The sequence below is a fragment of the Centropristis striata genome, chromosome 20 (assembly GCF_030273125.1).
Source record: "Centropristis striata isolate RG_2023a ecotype Rhode Island chromosome 20, C.striata_1.0, whole genome shotgun sequence".
NCBI lineage: Eukaryota > Metazoa > Chordata > Actinopteri > Perciformes > Serranidae > Centropristis > Centropristis striata.
In genome coordinates, this window is record NC_081536.1 from 14,104,806 (window position 1) to 14,121,136 (window position 16,331).

The following is a 16,331-nucleotide window of genomic DNA, read 5'->3' on the forward strand; positions in this document are numbered from 1 at the left end:
TTCTCTCGTGTCTAACTCCTCTCATGTGCATTCTACGTCTCAGTTTTCCCCAAAGCTTAAGCGTCTCAGCTTAATGAATTGTAAGTCCTATAATGTTTGTCACAGTCACTGAAGTGTGTCTGACATCAAGATGTGTTGTGCATGAAGTGAAATGGGAAATATTCATTAATTTATGACTTGTTTCTGTCCCTCAGATGTTCTTCTACAATGTCAACATGCTCCCTTCAGAACTGTTTGACGAGAGCGTTAGTCTTCGGGTGCGTAGATAACACCTTTAAATGCAATTTTCATTTGCAAAAATAAAGTTACCTTTTTATGATCATGTGGTTTTAAAACAAGGGAATTTCTACATCGTCTGAACCCGTAAAGCTGTGTTTTTTCTCCACAGGTTTATGACTCCTTCTCCCTCAGAGCTGACAGTCTAATGGGAGAGTTCAAGGTATGCCAATTGAAGTGCTTTTAAGTGCTTTATTCATTTCAGATGTTTGACCTGGGATTTTGTGTCGCAGAATTGTGGCTTTTATCACCAGCATGTTGACAGATTACACAAAAGATTGTTTTCCTTTATTTCCCAGCTGGATGTTGGTTACATCTATGATGAATCAGGTAAGTATTTAAAATGTATACACTGTGAAAAATTAGGATTTGTTTGTATTTATTATTTAATGTACCCCTTTGAACGTGAATATCATACCATGTCCAGGCCATGCCATATTGTCGAAGTGGCTCCTCCTGAGTGATCCTGATGACTCTAGCTCCGGGCCCAGAGGTTATCTGAAAGTCAGCATAATCGTTGTGGGCACTGGAGATGAGCCACCGGTGAGTGTGCCTTCTCTTCTACTATCAGGTCTCTTTTTACTAGATCAGTTTTGAAAATGACCATGACAAACTCTCCTCTCCTGCTTCTCAGATTCAGAGGAGGGAGACGAGTGATGAGCAGGACGACATAGAAAGCAATCTTTTGGTGCCGGCCGGTGTCACGATGCGATGGGCTACTCTCAGCCTGAAAGTCTACCGTGCTGAGGATATGCCACAGAGTAAGTGACCCGTAAATTCCTGAAACCATGTTGATTAATGCAGCAATATCCACTTGAAAACCCCCTATTTAGAACCTACTTTACATTACTTAGTTTTACTGTTTTATTATTATTGTTTTGTTTTTAATTGTTTATTGTAAGGTGACCTTGAGAGTCCTGAAAGGCGCCTATAAATAAAATGCATTATTATTATTATTATTATTACAGTGGATGATGCTTTTATCCAGACGTTAAAACAAGTCTTTGGAGGAGATGGAGACAGGAAAAACTTGGTGGATCCATATTTGGAAGTCAGCTTTGCTGGCAAGAAGGTAATTTATGTTTAACTCAAAAGAAAAATATTTAAAATAAGCCTACTGGGTGAATATCATTTAAATGCAATGGCATTTTATTTCAGCTGTGCACCAAGATCGTTGAGAAAAATGCAAATCCGGAGTGGAATCAACTCATCAATCTCCAAGTCAAGGTAATAAAGATGTATATTACAAGATATATGTTTGATTCAAATTTCCAAACACAGCATACATTAATACTTCCCTCTGTCTGCCTCTTTAGTTCCCTTCCATGTGTGAACATGTGAAGTTGACTATGTTTGACTGGTAAGAGTTAAAATTCATTCAAACAGCTGCACAAGTGCCAATAATATCACAATACGTATTTGACATTCCAGTTTTCTCTTGGCAGGGATCGTATGACCAAGGATGATGCCATAGGAACAACATTTTTAAATCTGAGCCAAATGTCTTCCTCTGGTGGAGAGGTTGAAGGTAATCTGTCACTCAGTGTTTTAAATCTTGATATTAAAATCTGACTGGGCTAGGTGATATGACAATATGTCTTGTCAAAAGGATATAAAAATGTCTATAGCGTTTATTTTTATGTATCCTTTCTATGTCGATATACCATGTCATTAGTTCATATAGACTTTTTATTCACTGATTCAATGCGTTATATCGTGATATATATCATTATATGGTTATGAAATTGGCCCAGCCCTGCCCCCCAAGGACATTTTTCAAAATGTATCTAATAACAATATGATAAGGAACACACTCTAACATCATAGCAAGTACTATTGAATGTTTCACGGCTACTAACGCTGTGTCACTTAAAAGCTAACAAACAATCTAATCAAAAATTACTAACTGCACTGATACATTTGCTAATCGTGCATTTCGGTGCACAAAAGACTTCTCACCTGTCTGGAGGCTCGAGCACGTATGGCTGAATCTCTGGCTAACACTAGGTGTCTAGTGAAGAGTCCCTTCCAATAGTTTTTTTCTACTTTTTGTGGGAAAACCATGTTAAATAAATACTTCTTTTTTTTTTTTAACTTAATGTATGCTTTTTCCCCCCTCACTGTAAACAGACACACAGGCTGATTGCATCACAGTGTCTGACTGTACGTATGAAATGATCATCTGCATATTTTAACATGTTGCTTTGCATATGAATGTTTAACCTTCTGCTTCCATCTATTCCCAAACACTTTATTGCTTTAAAAGCCTTAAAACTGTCCAGGTGGGGGCATCCTGGTGGCTCATAGAGCGCATACCATAAAGTCTTAGTCCTTGCAATGCAGCGGTCCCGGGTTTGAATATGGCTTGGATCCCTTTTTTGCTTGTCTCCCCCTATCTCTGCCACTATCGAATAAAGCTGAAAAATAACTACAAAATAAAAACAAAATAACTACAAAAACGACAAAAAACTGTCTTTTAAACAAAGTGTCTTTATGATACAGCGAGCACCACAGAATCTGAGTTCGGTTTCCTCCCAGCCTTTGGGCCTTGCTATGTAAACCTGTATGGTAGCCCAAGAGAGTTTACTGGTCTTCCTGATCCATACGAGGAACTCAACTTTGGAAAGGTAAGACCATCTTGTTGGCTCAGCAAAGAGGGTTCAGTATTGTAGATTGAGAATATATGATATTTCACCTGCATGACAATGTGTACGTGAGGTTTTTGCATTTTGATTTGTTGCAGGGTGAAGGGGTCGCCTACAGGGGGAGGGTACTTGTTGAGCTGTCCACTCAGCTGGATGGAAAGGTTGATAAAAATGTGGATGACATTTCCAGTGATGACATCCTGGTGGCACAGGTATAAACTCATACTCAAACATACTGTAATTACTGCTGTCCTTATATGGTGATCCTGAAGACACAGGACCCAAAGTTCTCATTCTGTCACTTTTTAAAATGTATCTTGCTATTGGAATGTCGGTGTAAATTGTTAGAAGGTCAAATACTAGCAGAGGTCTTGGTTTGAGTAATGAAACAAAAATAATCCCACCCTAACCTCTAACACAGCCGCATCCTTTTTTTAAACGAACACAGAAATACCAGCGGAGGAGGAAGTACTCTCTGTGCGCTGTGTTCCACAGTGCATGCATGCTGCAAGAGCCGGGGGAGCCTATCCAGTTCGAGGTCAGCATTGGTAACTATGGTAACAAGCTGGACTCCACCTGCAAGCCCCTGTCGTCCACCACCCAGTACAGCTATGCTGTGTTCGATGGTATGAAAAGAAGAAAAATGACTTATTCCATTTTATATTTTCTAGCACATGACCCAGTTTGTTTGGTACTGGCATTTTCACATGCATTTCATAGTGTTTTAGAATGTGTAAATGGCATTTTTTATTGAAAGTATGTCAAATAAATAACATTGTAATTATTGTAGAATATATGCAGTAGCGGAATGTAACTAAGTACATTTACTCAAGTTCTGTACTTAAGTACAATTTTGAGGTACTTGGACTTTACTTGAGTATTTCCATTTTATGTAACTTTATATTTCTACTTCACTAAGTTTTCAGGCAAATATTGTATTTTTTACTCCACTACATTAAGCCGACAGCTTGAGTTACTTTTCAGGTCAAGTTTAACATAAAATCAAGTGATCATACTGTTTTTTAAAATGAAACCCCATAAGAGTTTATTAAGTAGTTAAAATGAAACCTACCTTTAGAAAATTAAAATGCTGCTTACATAAATGCATCAATAATAACAACAATCCAATAATATATTAAGATATATATAAAACAATTTGAGTGGGGCCATTCTGCAAAACAAGTACTTTTACTTTTGATACTAAGTACATTTTGATGCTTAAGTTTAGGATGCAGGACTTTTACTTGTAGTGGAGTCATTTCACAGTGTGGTATATCATTAGAACTCTGTTGTAACAGTTGACATCAGACAGTTTTTTTAGCTGAACTGTGAACTCACAAAGCCGAGGAAAATAAAAGCCACATGGACACCAAATGGTAGTGAGTAGTCCACTCCACAACTGATGTTTAAAATGACTCGGTTTATTTATTTTGCATCCCACAGGTAATCACTACTATTACCTGCCCTGGGCTGACACCAAGCCTGTAGTGGTTCTCACTTCATACTGGGAAGACATCAGCCACCGTCTGGACTCTGTCAACCTTCTCCTCTTCATCGCTGAGAGACTGGTGAGAATAAGTCTCAGTGTTGCATATTGTACATGTCTACACCGGTTGTGCTGCACAGTAATATCTTTTTATTTGACTTTGTGATTTATTTTAGGAGTCTCACCTCACCTCTTTAAAAACAGCCATATTAGCCAAGATGCCTGAGACACGTCTGGCAGAGATTTGGCTTAAACTCATCAGCCACATGTTGGAGGACCTGAACAGGTGAGACATGACCACGCAGCTCCTGCACTGGACCTGTGTGTTGTGTGATGTAATCCTAAAATGTAACTTATCATTAGAAAAAGTGTGGTTATGCAGTTGCTTTAAAGTCAAAAACATTTCCAGATGGTTATTAGGGTTGAGGTCACTGTCATGCCTCCATGTAATAGCTGTGGCTGAACGCATCATGTTTTCAGGTTGTCTCTCCGTCCGTCTGTCTCATTATCATAAACATTATATGTCAGAAATGCCTTGACCTCTTCAAATTTGGAGGGATGAACTGATTAGACTGTGAAGGTCAATAGTCACTGTGACCTCACAAAAATACTAATTTATAAAACACTTTTCTGGTCATCATTCAACACCATGACTGAACTAATCTTGGAAATGAACACAGCTTCCAGCTTCCAGTGCTGGACACCCAGCCCAATGTGACCATGCTAGATCTCCAGTTGAAAAAACTTCGTGATGCAGCTGTGAGTGCTATCGGAGAGATGGCTGATCGCATGAGACAGGACGCCACAGATGTCAAGGCTACTATTGGTGAAATTGAGGACTGGTTGGAGAGAATCAAGCAGCTGGCAGAGGAGGTCTGGAAAAGCAAAAAAAAAAGCAATATTAAAATAGCTCAACAAAGATGTCAATGGATCTTTATTATGAATTTGTGTATGTCTCCATCAGCCTCAGAACAGCATGCCAGATGTGATCATCTGGATGTTAAGAGGAGAGAAGCGAGTCGCTTATGCTCGAGTCCCAGCGCACCAGGTCATGTTCTCCAACTTCAGCGAACAGGCGCGTGGCAAATACTGTGGACGGACCCAGACCATTTTCATGCAGGTACAAAACATACATCTATTTTTAATTACATGTTTCACTTTTAAATCCCAGAAAAACCACTTATCATATTTTTTGTTTGTTAGTACCCCATGGACAAAAACAAAGGTGTGAAGGTTCCTGTTCAGCTGCGGGTCAACATGTGGCTCGGCCTCTCTGCCCATGAGAAAAAGTTCAACAGCTTCTCAGAGGGGAACTTCACCGTGTATGCTGAAATGGTACAGTAGTTTCACACACCACAACCCTTTTAAAAAAACAATACATTTGCATTTAAACTGATTTCAGTTATTTTATCTCTGACTTTCATTTCCGCAGTATGAGAACCAGGCCCTTTTAGGGAAGTGGGGAACTGCTGGCCTAAAATTTGGTCGCCATAAATTCTCAGATGTGACTGGAAAAGTGAAACTTAAACGAGAACGCTTTCTGCCACCACGTGGGTGGGATTGGGAGGAGGACTGGTTCATTGACCCTGAGCGATGGTAAGAAACTCACTTGCAAGCACACACACACTCACACAGTTCTTTGTGATTCATTGCGTGAACAGTCTCAAGTACAAACATCCTGTTATCACTACAGCTAAACACGCTCCAGTATCCTATTTTTCAGCTCTGTCTTCTTATTTTTAATTGGCTGTAAACATAAGTAATTGCTTGTACCAGCCATATCCTGAACACAATCGCAGGAAGTTAAAAGGAATCTTGGCATCAGCCAGTTTTCAGCTTAAGGAGGTCTCCCTCTCTCCCTTAGCGCCTCCTACGAATGTGTTTACATTCTTCCATCAGGGCTCATGTAAACAATTTTAGCTCTCTGAAGCCCGTCTTCCTGACTGCTCAGTTTATCAGGGTCTCACATAGCTGCTGTCTGACTCACAAAGCTCCTCATCAACCTGTGTGCTGTGCTGGTGTTTTTTGCAGCCTGTTGACAGAAGCAGATGCCGGCCACACAGAGTTCACAGATGAAGTTTTCCAGAATGAAACACGTTTCCCTGGTGGGGAGTGGAAGCCCGCTGCAGAACCCTACACAGACGTGGTACGACCTACTGCTCTTTCACTTTTGTGAAAAAATGTAGGAGAAGATAGCAAGACAAAAGCCTGTCTAGTGTTGTTATTTTTCAGTGTTTTAGTTTTCAGTTTTTCTCTGTGCTATTATGCTCTTAGATTACTTGGTGTGGTTGAATTTATGTAAATAATACATAAATATAAGTAAATCACACTTTTATGAATGTGACCTGGCGTCTTTTTGTAATGCGATAAGTAGTTTTTATTAGGCTACTACCAATGATTATGATAATTTTAGGTACTTGGTCTAAACAACAGCCAAAATAAACTTAAAGCTGCTATATTTGCTACAAATCACATACATTAATGACAGAGGGTCTGTGTTATCTAGAATGGAGAAAAGGTTCAAAACCCAGCAGAGTTTGAGTGTCCATCGGGATGGGCGTGGGAGGACGAGTGGAGCTTCGACAGCAACAAGGCTGTAGATGAGAAAGGTATCCTGAAAATTAAAATTTGAAAAATCAAAATATTCAGTTCCTTGTTTTCCATGCTTGAAATTAAGTAGGTTTAACTTGGCCTCTGTGTGTCTCTTGGCACTAGGTTGGGAATACGGATTGACCATTCCTCCCGATGATAAGCCCAAATTCTGGGTTGCAGCAGAGAAAATGTATCATGTCCATCGCAGGAAGAGACTCATCAGACCACGGAAGAAGATATCTGATAAAAAGGCTGTCATTGAGGTGATGAAGAGGTGGAGACAGAAGAGAAGAAGAGTAGATTTAAGACATGTTATGAGTTCTCATTCTTCTCCTGTCCTTGTCTCTTCCTCAGAGGCAGGAATCAGGGGAAGGCTGGGAATACTCTTCCCTGATTGGCTGGAAGTTCCACAGAGAGCAGCGCTCCTCTGACACGTTCCGCCGCCGCCGCTGGAGGAGAAAGATGGTCCCATCAGACTGTATCGGGTCCTCCGCCATCTTCAGGCTGGAAGGGGCATTAGTGAGTCTTTCGTAAAGTGAAACATTACTAAATTTGTGCTGTATTCTTACATTTCCCCCAACAAGGCAGTGATCATGCCAAGAGCAGTTACTTATGCCATCTGAGTCATATCCTCTCATTATTCTCCTGCATGTGACTGTTCCTGTCAGATGTTGGCAAATCACTCAGGAAGTTTATTTTAGTTCTGCATTCTTTTCTTTAAATTTTCATGAATTTTGTTCTTTTAAGCACCTCACCCTTTGTTTTCTTAACAGGGGGTTGATGTTGACGAGAAGGCCAGTAAAACGGATGCGCCCAAACTATTTGGCGCCAACACACCCACTGTTTCCTGCCACTTTAGCCGTGAGTAGTTGGGTTAGATAAAGTTAATTCTTGGTCACTCATGCTTTTTTTCCCAAACTTCCTGATGCATTGAATAAGCAAAAATCTTGATGGTCTGTGGGATTTTTTTTTTTTTTTTTTTGCTGGTGATACAGTTAAACATGCTGATGAATGTTATTTCCCTTTAGAGCCTTACCATTACCACCTGAGGGTGTACGTGTATCAGGCGAGGAATCTCTGTGCCATGGACAAAAACAGCTTCTCAGGTAAAAATAAAACAGGCAATTTGTGGCTCAGAAAAACCAGACAACCCCAATAAAGATGATTAAATTAAGTCTACTTTGGATGTACAATTACTCCAAATAAAAGTAAAAATGTAATTAAACATCACACACTGCGTCTCACATTTCCATCAAAATACTCCTCCTGGTTCTCCTCAGATCCATACGCCCATGTGTCATTCCTACATGTGAGTAAGACCACAGAAATCATAGGGTCAACTGTTAACCCCACATGGGACCAGACTCTCATCTTTGAGGACATTGAAATCTACGGAGACCCGCAAACTATTGCCCACAACCCTCCTGATGTGCTGTTGGAGCTGTGCGACAGTGATCAAGTAGTACGTTGTGTTCTTTTATCCTTGAAATGCAAAAGGCGTTCATGGTGGATGTAAGCGGCCTTTGCTAAGGCTTTTTGTGCCACTGCGCTTTATTTCCAAGGGTAAAGATGAACCCATGGGACGCTGTACATGCACTCCGGTCGTGAAACTAAACCCCAGTGTGGCTGTCACCCCGAAGCTGCTGTGGTACCCGGTCACCAAAAAAGGTCGCAGTGCTGGGGAGATACTGCTGGCTGCAGAGCTCCTACTGAAGAAAAAGGTAAACAAGACACCATAGAAGGTAAAAAAAACTGTTACTTCATGAAACTGTATTCAGGAGGTGGTGCTGTGCTTTGCCTTGCAGGGGAATGACGGAGATATGCCTCTGGTGCCTCCTCGCCGGGGGGATAGGCTCTACATGGTTCCCCAGGGAATCAGGCCAGTAGTGCAGCTCACTGCAATCGAGGTAAAGCATCACACCACCCTGCTTCGCTGCCAAACCCCATAAATTCTCTTCACATACATTACATGATCAGACAAGATCAGCCCAGCCCTAAGATTTCTGTTGTGGTTGCATTTCTTTTCTGTAATTCCCTTCCTCCCATTCACCTACTGTTTCTCATATCACCATGTTAGTCCCTTAATCTGCCCATACTAGTTTTTTGAAGTGTACTAATGTGTTTATTTTATCCCAGGTCTTGACTTGGGGCTTGAGGAACATGAAGACCTACCAGTTGGCCACAGTTTCCTCTCCCAGTTTGATCGTGGAGTGTGGTGGCGAGATCATTCAAACCGCTGTGATAAAGAACTTCAAGAAGAACCCCAACTTCCCCGGGTCTGTGCTGCTGCTTGAAGTGGTACAAACCCTTTAATTCTTTCAGAATAAATATTAAGACACCTGTAAGTATTTTGCAGGTAAGCCCTGCGAGGAGAGTGAGAAAAGAATTCTGGTGAAGTCTTGATCTAAATTGTTCTTTCTCCTGTGTTTAGAACTTAGCAAGTGAAATAAAGGTTTTGCCAGGATAATAAGTAACTTGTCCATGCACTCTAAAAATAAGGTACAGCAGCAGGTTATGTAACATTACTGCCACATCTTTCCGTTACCTAGAAATGTATCTCAATTGATGCAACTCACTTGGAATAACGTACTATTAGTACTATTCAGAACTAGCCTGGCTAACACCAGACCAAATCTCATTGGAGATTAGGTCTGGACACCTACAATGTATTTCTCCGTAGAGGAGGTGTGGTTTACGATCCTCCGGAGCCGTTTATTGGACGCTTAGAATGTCTATCAAAGCGTCTGTAGGTAGCTCTTAGCCAATCAGATCAGTTATACCAGATGACGTAGTAGAGCAACAGAGATGGATGTTTGTTGTGTGTGTGTCTGTGAGAGAGTGTTGTTTGCTGCTTTGCTTCTCCAGTTCTCGCTTTCTGCAAGATTATTTATTTTCACGCTTTATTCCCCCTCATGTCATTCAGCCACACACATCCACTGATTTTATGGGCAATAAACAAGCTGCTGCGGGTCTCTGGGGGCTCCGCTGTCCCCCGATTCGGAGCGAGATCACCGGCGGTGACCGGCGGTCTCACCGGCTCGGCGCAACGAGCCGCAGAAACCGCCCGTGCGGCGCTAATAGCCCCGCTACCGGTGATCTCGCTACGAGCCGGGGGACAGCGGAGCTGCCGAGAGACCTTTCGCCTTTCAACTTTCGCTCTAAACAATTTAAAACACCATCTACAGCTAAAGAGAGTTTCGCGTCCGCAGCAGCCATGTTGGATCCGGAAAGCTTCCAAGTGCCGAGTAGTACGCGTCATCGTCTCACCGTCCCTCCCCGCTCTGTGATTGGATCCCTAAAACAGGGCTAAGATAATCGCCTCGTTTCCAGACCGTCTGGACGTTCGAAATCAAATTCGAGCGCGCAAGGCAGTCTGGGTATACCCAGGCTAATTCAGAACATGAAATAGTGGTACATTTAAGCCTCTTGTGGCCAAAATTAATATTACAACAATGTACTCTTAGCAAATGGTGATGGCCAGAAACAAGTCATAAACACAGGAAAAATTGGAAAATGGATAACCAAAATTTTGTTTTTCACACTTTCTGGCCTCCATAATTTCATGTCTGGACTTTGCATCTTTTATACGTGACCTGTTCTATTATTTCCTCACCTTAGCCTCTTCCCAAAGAGGAGATGTACACCCCTCCCATTGTGCTGAAGGTTATCGACCATCGACCGTTCGGTAGGAAACCTGTCGTGGGTCAGTGTACCATCGATTGTCTGGAGGAGTTCCGCTGTGATCCCTATCGCATTAACAGTGAAGTCTGCATGTCTGCAAGAGGTATATACACACACATGTACTCAGGCAGAGAATACACACTCCGCTACATACAGCAGAAGCTTACTGTATTCTGTTTCCAACTTTGCAGTGGCAATGATCGCTGCTGCCCAGGGAGATGTTGTCATAAACATTGAGGAGAGACCCATTGTGAAGGCTGAGGTAAATAATAGAAACATTTTCACATCCACTTGACACACACACACACACATGCACGCACACACACACACACACACACAAACACACACACACACTGGCACTCCAAAACAGGTGTTCTATATCTTTAAACTTTTAAAACCTTTTTTTTAAGTATTCTCTGCTTAATCATTCTTTTAGAAAATACTTCACATTTAAACATTTTTCTATTAGTGAACTTTACAATCACATTCCTTCTAATTTAACCAATTCCCATTATTCCAAATATTTCTGCTACTTACCCTCTTCTACACATTTAAATCAACATTGCGGTGTGAGCTTTTTAAAAAAGTAATTAAAATCTTCTGCATCTTTTTACATTATTGGTATTCAGCTTCTCAATGGCATCCATAGTAACAAGACCCATTCCCACTTTAGCAGCTATTCATACTACTTAAACTTCTTCTGACACGTTCAAGCCAGCACTGCAGCTTAGCATCAGCTATTCATGCTCCAGCATCCAGCATTCACATCACGATGACTTCAGAAATTACATTCTCTAATTGATAAATGTTCTTTGTTTGCTTCCCACTTTGCAGCTTCAAGCAGAAATGGTGAGATTTCTTCTTTTCACAGATAGTCTACTGATAGACAGCTTTCCAAAAAATACAATTTTAATCATCATTATTTTCCATTGTGTAGGTGGAGGAAGCGGTAGACTGGTGGAGTAAGTTTTATGCCTCTGTTGGAGAGCAGGAAAAGTGTGGGCCTTACCTCAAAAAGGGATACGACACATTACAGGTAAGAACATGTTATATTGCGAAAACACAATGATTGATTTAATCTTTTCTTGATTCCTTGTTTGGGTTAGTTTTACAAGCTGGGGCAAGCTAGCTTTGACAGACAGGTTGTGACCAAAAAGTCCTGGTTCTCATCCTTTTGATAAGAGCTTGCAGTAGTTTATATCCAAACAAAAACAATACAAAACAAGACAAATGTGGGAGTTCTGTGAAAACTTGCAACTAAGGTGTGAAGTTAGGTTGAAGGCTCACAGTAATAAAATCAGATAATACAACATTTTTTTAACCTGTCTGTAATGTGCTTGTGTTATTGCATTATGTGGTTTTCAGGTGTATAAAAGTGATTTGGAAGATTTGGAAGAGCTTCCACAGTTTCAAGGATTCACTGATTTCTGCAGCACTTTTAAACTTCAGCGAGGGAAGGATGAAGATGAGGAAGATGACCCCTCTGTGGTGGGAGAGTTTAAGGTAATGAAACCACATTTTGAGGAAATATTCCTGTCTCTCATCATCACATAAAACCCAAACTATTGAAACATGAGAAACTACTTTATTTGCTGTTGCAAAGGTTTTTTTTCTTAGCCTTTGTCTGCCCTCTGGTGGATAATTTATGAATTTTCCTGAGCACAGTAATTGGACAGTCTTATGTATGTTGCCTGCAGATCTTTAACTTATTCTACAATCTGTTGTTCCCTTGGTGGATATATCTTCAGTGTGAATGTAGCTTGTTGAAGAGATTTTATATGACTAATGGTGCTGTCCTTTGGTGATATTCAGGGCTCATTCAAGATTTACCCACTGCCCGATGACCCTGGGGTGCCAGCGCCACCCCGTCAGTTCAGACAGCTTCCTGAGAGCGGACCTCAGGAGTGTCTGGTCAGAATTTATGTGGTGCGCGGTCTTGACCTGCAGCCTAAGGATACAAATGGCTTGGTGAGCATTATGTAAAGCTTGAACAACCACTTTGGTTTAGTGATAGAGAATCAAATCAAACAATGCTCAAAATTTTGTTGAGTGAAAATGATGATCCAAGCTATGAAGCTAAGATTTTTTTGCATTCTCATTTTCAGTGTGACCCATACATTAAGATTACACTGGGAAAGAAAACACTGGATGACAGAGAACACTACAAACCAAACACTCTGAATCCAGAGTTTGGGAGGTGAGACAACGATGTGTCCAGATTGCTGAACCTTTTGTTCATTTCTGATTCCTTTTTACCCTGTTTGTGTAGGGACATAAAGGAGGAACAAATACAATATTTGTCCTCCATTTTTTTCTAGGATGTTTGAGCTGTCCTGCTTCCTGCCTCAAGACAAGGACCTGAAGATTGCTGTGTATGACCATGACACGCTCAGCAGAGATGAAAAAGTGGGTGAGACAGTCATTGACTTGGAGAACAGACTCCTGTCTCGTTTCAGGCCCTGCTGTGGCCTGCCACAGACTTACTGTGTGTAAGTATGTACTCCCACAGCACAATATTTACAGTTTAGTTGATACAGCCCACAAAACAGGACAGGTACCTTCTTCTTTGAGGTGTTGTAATATATCAAAGTCAAACCTACAAAGCTACGATTTTCTTGCAGCTCAGGGATCAACCAGTGGAGAGATCAGCTGAAGCCGTGTCAGATCCTTCAGAACGTTGCCAAAGTGAGAGGTGTCCCGCCTCCGCGCATCGAGGGAGACGGCAGCTCACTGACCTTCTTAGGAAAACAATACAACCTGCAAGATTTTGGTAAATGTCCTATTGTCACGTTTTTAGTAGATTTATTTCATATAAAAATATACATTTATAGAATATTTATCAATTATTATTTACAATGCAATAGGCACATTTTTGGCATCTTCTTTGGTATGCTGTCCTTTTGTAGTTGGCTATTGTGATCTATCTTGCTGCTCTTTGCAGAGGCAAACACTGTGATCCAACCACACTTGGGCCCGGCCGGAGAGAGGCTGGCCCTGCATGTCCTAAGGGACCAGGGCCTGGTACCAGAGCATGTAGAGACCAGAACCCTGTACAGCTCCCACCAACCTAACCTGTCTCAGGTCAAAACAACAATCATTGTTTATAAATATATAAAGAGAAAGTTAGTCTTATTGTATGATTTGTTTAAAAATGTGTCATCCTTTTCCACAAATATAGGGACACATTCAAATGTGGGTGGACATTTTCCCCAAGAGTCTTGGTTTGCCAGGGCCTCCATGTGACATCACTCCACGCAAAGCCAAGAAGTAAGAGACACTTGATTAATTAATTTCTTATCATTATAGTGCATTAAAAGGTAAAATATAACAGTATATTTCAAACAGGTACACCTTACGAGCCATCGTTTGGAACACAACTGACGTCATTCTGGATGAAACAAGCATCACTGGAGAAAACATGAGTGATATCTACGTTAAAGGGTATTGTCCTGTCTCTAACCTTAACCTTAAATTTGAGTTTACATGTTTTCAAATGCATCTTTCGACCCAGTGGACTCAGTCAGATAGCTTATCTGAATTCAACATTCCTATGTTATAGATGGATGCCAGGTATGGAGGACAGCAAGCAGAAGACTGATGTCCACTACCGATCACTGGATGGTGACGGAAATTTCAACTGGAGGTTCATCTTTGACTTTGACTACCTGCCTGCAGAACAGCTGTGTGTTGTCTCGAGGAAAGTGAGTGAGACAATGGAGCAGAAACAAAGCTGGGCTGAAACTAACTATTATTTTCACTATACATTAATCTAAAGATTCTTTTTTTTCTATTTATTGATTACTTTTCAAATGTACTTGTAAAATGTCAACAAGTAGTGAAAAACGGCTGTTAAAATTTCCAAAAGACAAAGCCTTTTGGATGGATTTTTTCACTCGAGCAGTCCAAAGATAATCAGTCTTCTATCATATAAGAAAAGCATAAAATCCTAATGTTTAAGAAGTTGGATGCATCAAATATTTGGCACTTTTACTTGGAAAATTTAGTAAAATGAAGAATCGATTATGAAAATAGTTGCAGATTACGTTTCTGACGATTAGATATTGATTAATCGTGTTGTGATGATGGCAGCAATCTAAATAAAGTTTCTGTCTTTTCACAGGAACACATCTGGAATCTGGACAAAACTGAATTTAGGATTCCTCCTAAACTGATCATCCAGATTTGGGACAATGACAAATTCTCCTTGGATGACTACTTAGGTGAAACATCAATGTTTTAAACCCACTTTATGCCATATCCACTCAAATGAGGGCCTTGAAAGATGGAGATTTTCTAGATAGAACTATTGCAAAAAAAAAAAAACACTGAATATTTTCTATCTATATTTCTGTTACAGGTTCAGTGGAGTTGGACCTACTCAATCTGATCTCTCCTGCAAAGAGCCCAGAAAAGTGCAGCCTGAAGATGCTACCAGGGATGCCGGGCTCAGCCTCCTCCAAAAAGCCACTTCCCAACTCACTCTTCTCCCAGAAGTCTGTCCGAGGCTGGTGGCCATGCGCGATCGAGCAGGATGGGAAACACGTGCTTGGTGTATGTTTATGTCCACAGCCCAGTCCTTAGCAAAGATGGTTTTCCCCTGTTTGCCGTTAAAAACTGTGTTTTAAAACTCCACAGGGAAAAGTAGAGATGACACTGGAAATAGTGGAGGAGAAAGAGCTCGAGGAGAGACCTGCTGGGAAAGGCAGAGATGAGCCAAACATGAATCCCAGACTGGAACCACCCAAGTAATAAATCTGATTCCTTAAAACTATTTTAAAGATTGCATTAAAAATTATTTTGTCTATTAATTGCTTAATGTGAATCATGCTAACCTTGCTGTCTTTCTCCATTCAACAGCCGCCCTGACACGTCATTCTTCTGGTTTACAAGCCCTTGCAAGACCATGAGGTTCATTGTTTGGCGCAGATTCAAATGGTTTTTCCTTGCAGCGATTCTTCTTCTGCTGGTTCTCTTGTTCCTTGGGATCCTGTTCTACTCATTGCCAGTAAGATTAGTTTACTGATAATTTAAACATTTCAGTATTACTGAAACTGCCATAAATATATTTATCCATCACGCATTGTTTTTCCACACTATATTTGTAATCTGAGTAAATGTTAATGTTTATTCTATCTCCACAGAACTACATCTCAATGAAGATTGTGAAGCCTTTCTCTTAAGGGGCATTGTGGATAAGCTGCTGGTCTACCTGCTGCAGAATCTACAGTGATCTTCACTGTTACAGTCCCTCACAAATATGTAATAGCTTCTCTGCTGATGCCATAGCAGACTGATATTCAGCATTCAGTTCATACATAATCAGGAAATATCTGCTTTCATGTTTGCACTACCAGTATTGCTAAAAGTATATTTTTGTGCTGCAAATAATCTATCTTATGTTAAAATTTAGAAGAAGAAAAAAATCAAGTGTCAAGAATGATATATTTTAATAAACTTTGTTAAAAACAAATTGTTCATATCTTGTCATATTTTTTTTAACAAATCAGTGCAAATGTTTGGAAACATCCTGTCTATCAGTGTTGGAGTATTAACATAAACAAATCAAATCTGAGACTTGGGTCTATAAATATTTCTTACATCCTCATAGAAAAACAACAGGCATTATGGCATATCAATGCCTCCTTAATAGT

At 40.6% G+C, this 16,331-nt stretch overlaps 1 protein-coding gene across 1 annotated transcript in view; it reads left to right on the plus strand.

The window, feature by feature from the left end:
- Positions 1-16,163, plus strand: part of myofl (myoferlin like) — a 47,497-nt gene extending 31,334 nt beyond the window's left edge. Inside the window, exons 10-56 of the mRNA XM_059359658.1 lie at positions 195-257; positions 389-439; positions 576-606; positions 704-819; positions 911-1,037; positions 1,245-1,348; positions 1,435-1,503; positions 1,593-1,636; positions 1,722-1,804; positions 2,407-2,439; positions 2,779-2,903; positions 3,020-3,133; positions 3,370-3,547; positions 4,365-4,489; positions 4,584-4,693; positions 5,088-5,280; positions 5,372-5,527; positions 5,611-5,742; positions 5,840-6,003; positions 6,439-6,553; positions 6,914-7,016; positions 7,123-7,262; positions 7,354-7,518; positions 7,773-7,860; positions 8,028-8,105; positions 8,280-8,461; positions 8,562-8,720; positions 8,805-8,906; positions 9,136-9,297; positions 10,618-10,783; positions 10,872-10,942; positions 11,515-11,529; positions 11,618-11,716; positions 12,046-12,183; positions 12,493-12,648; positions 12,786-12,877; positions 12,999-13,169; positions 13,302-13,450; positions 13,622-13,761; positions 13,859-13,947; positions 14,026-14,121; positions 14,240-14,381; positions 14,801-14,900; positions 15,038-15,231; positions 15,316-15,425; positions 15,538-15,685; positions 15,822-16,163. Coding sequence (XP_059215641.1) covers positions 195-257; positions 389-439; positions 576-606; positions 704-819; positions 911-1,037; positions 1,245-1,348; positions 1,435-1,503; positions 1,593-1,636; positions 1,722-1,804; positions 2,407-2,439; positions 2,779-2,903; positions 3,020-3,133; positions 3,370-3,547; positions 4,365-4,489; positions 4,584-4,693; positions 5,088-5,280; positions 5,372-5,527; positions 5,611-5,742; positions 5,840-6,003; positions 6,439-6,553; positions 6,914-7,016; positions 7,123-7,262; positions 7,354-7,518; positions 7,773-7,860; positions 8,028-8,105; positions 8,280-8,461; positions 8,562-8,720; positions 8,805-8,906; positions 9,136-9,297; positions 10,618-10,783; positions 10,872-10,942; positions 11,515-11,529; positions 11,618-11,716; positions 12,046-12,183; positions 12,493-12,648; positions 12,786-12,877; positions 12,999-13,169; positions 13,302-13,450; positions 13,622-13,761; positions 13,859-13,947; positions 14,026-14,121; positions 14,240-14,381; positions 14,801-14,900; positions 15,038-15,231; positions 15,316-15,425; positions 15,538-15,685; positions 15,822-15,860 — 5,427 coding nt within the window. The 3' untranslated portion in view covers positions 15,861-16,163. The remainder of the gene's footprint in view (positions 1-194; positions 258-388; positions 440-575; positions 607-703; positions 820-910; positions 1,038-1,244; positions 1,349-1,434; positions 1,504-1,592; positions 1,637-1,721; positions 1,805-2,406; positions 2,440-2,778; positions 2,904-3,019; positions 3,134-3,369; positions 3,548-4,364; positions 4,490-4,583; positions 4,694-5,087; positions 5,281-5,371; positions 5,528-5,610; positions 5,743-5,839; positions 6,004-6,438; positions 6,554-6,913; positions 7,017-7,122; positions 7,263-7,353; positions 7,519-7,772; positions 7,861-8,027; positions 8,106-8,279; positions 8,462-8,561; positions 8,721-8,804; positions 8,907-9,135; positions 9,298-10,617; positions 10,784-10,871; positions 10,943-11,514; positions 11,530-11,617; positions 11,717-12,045; positions 12,184-12,492; positions 12,649-12,785; positions 12,878-12,998; positions 13,170-13,301; positions 13,451-13,621; positions 13,762-13,858; positions 13,948-14,025; positions 14,122-14,239; positions 14,382-14,800; positions 14,901-15,037; positions 15,232-15,315; positions 15,426-15,537; positions 15,686-15,821) is intronic.
- Positions 16,164-16,331: the final 168 nt, after the last annotated feature.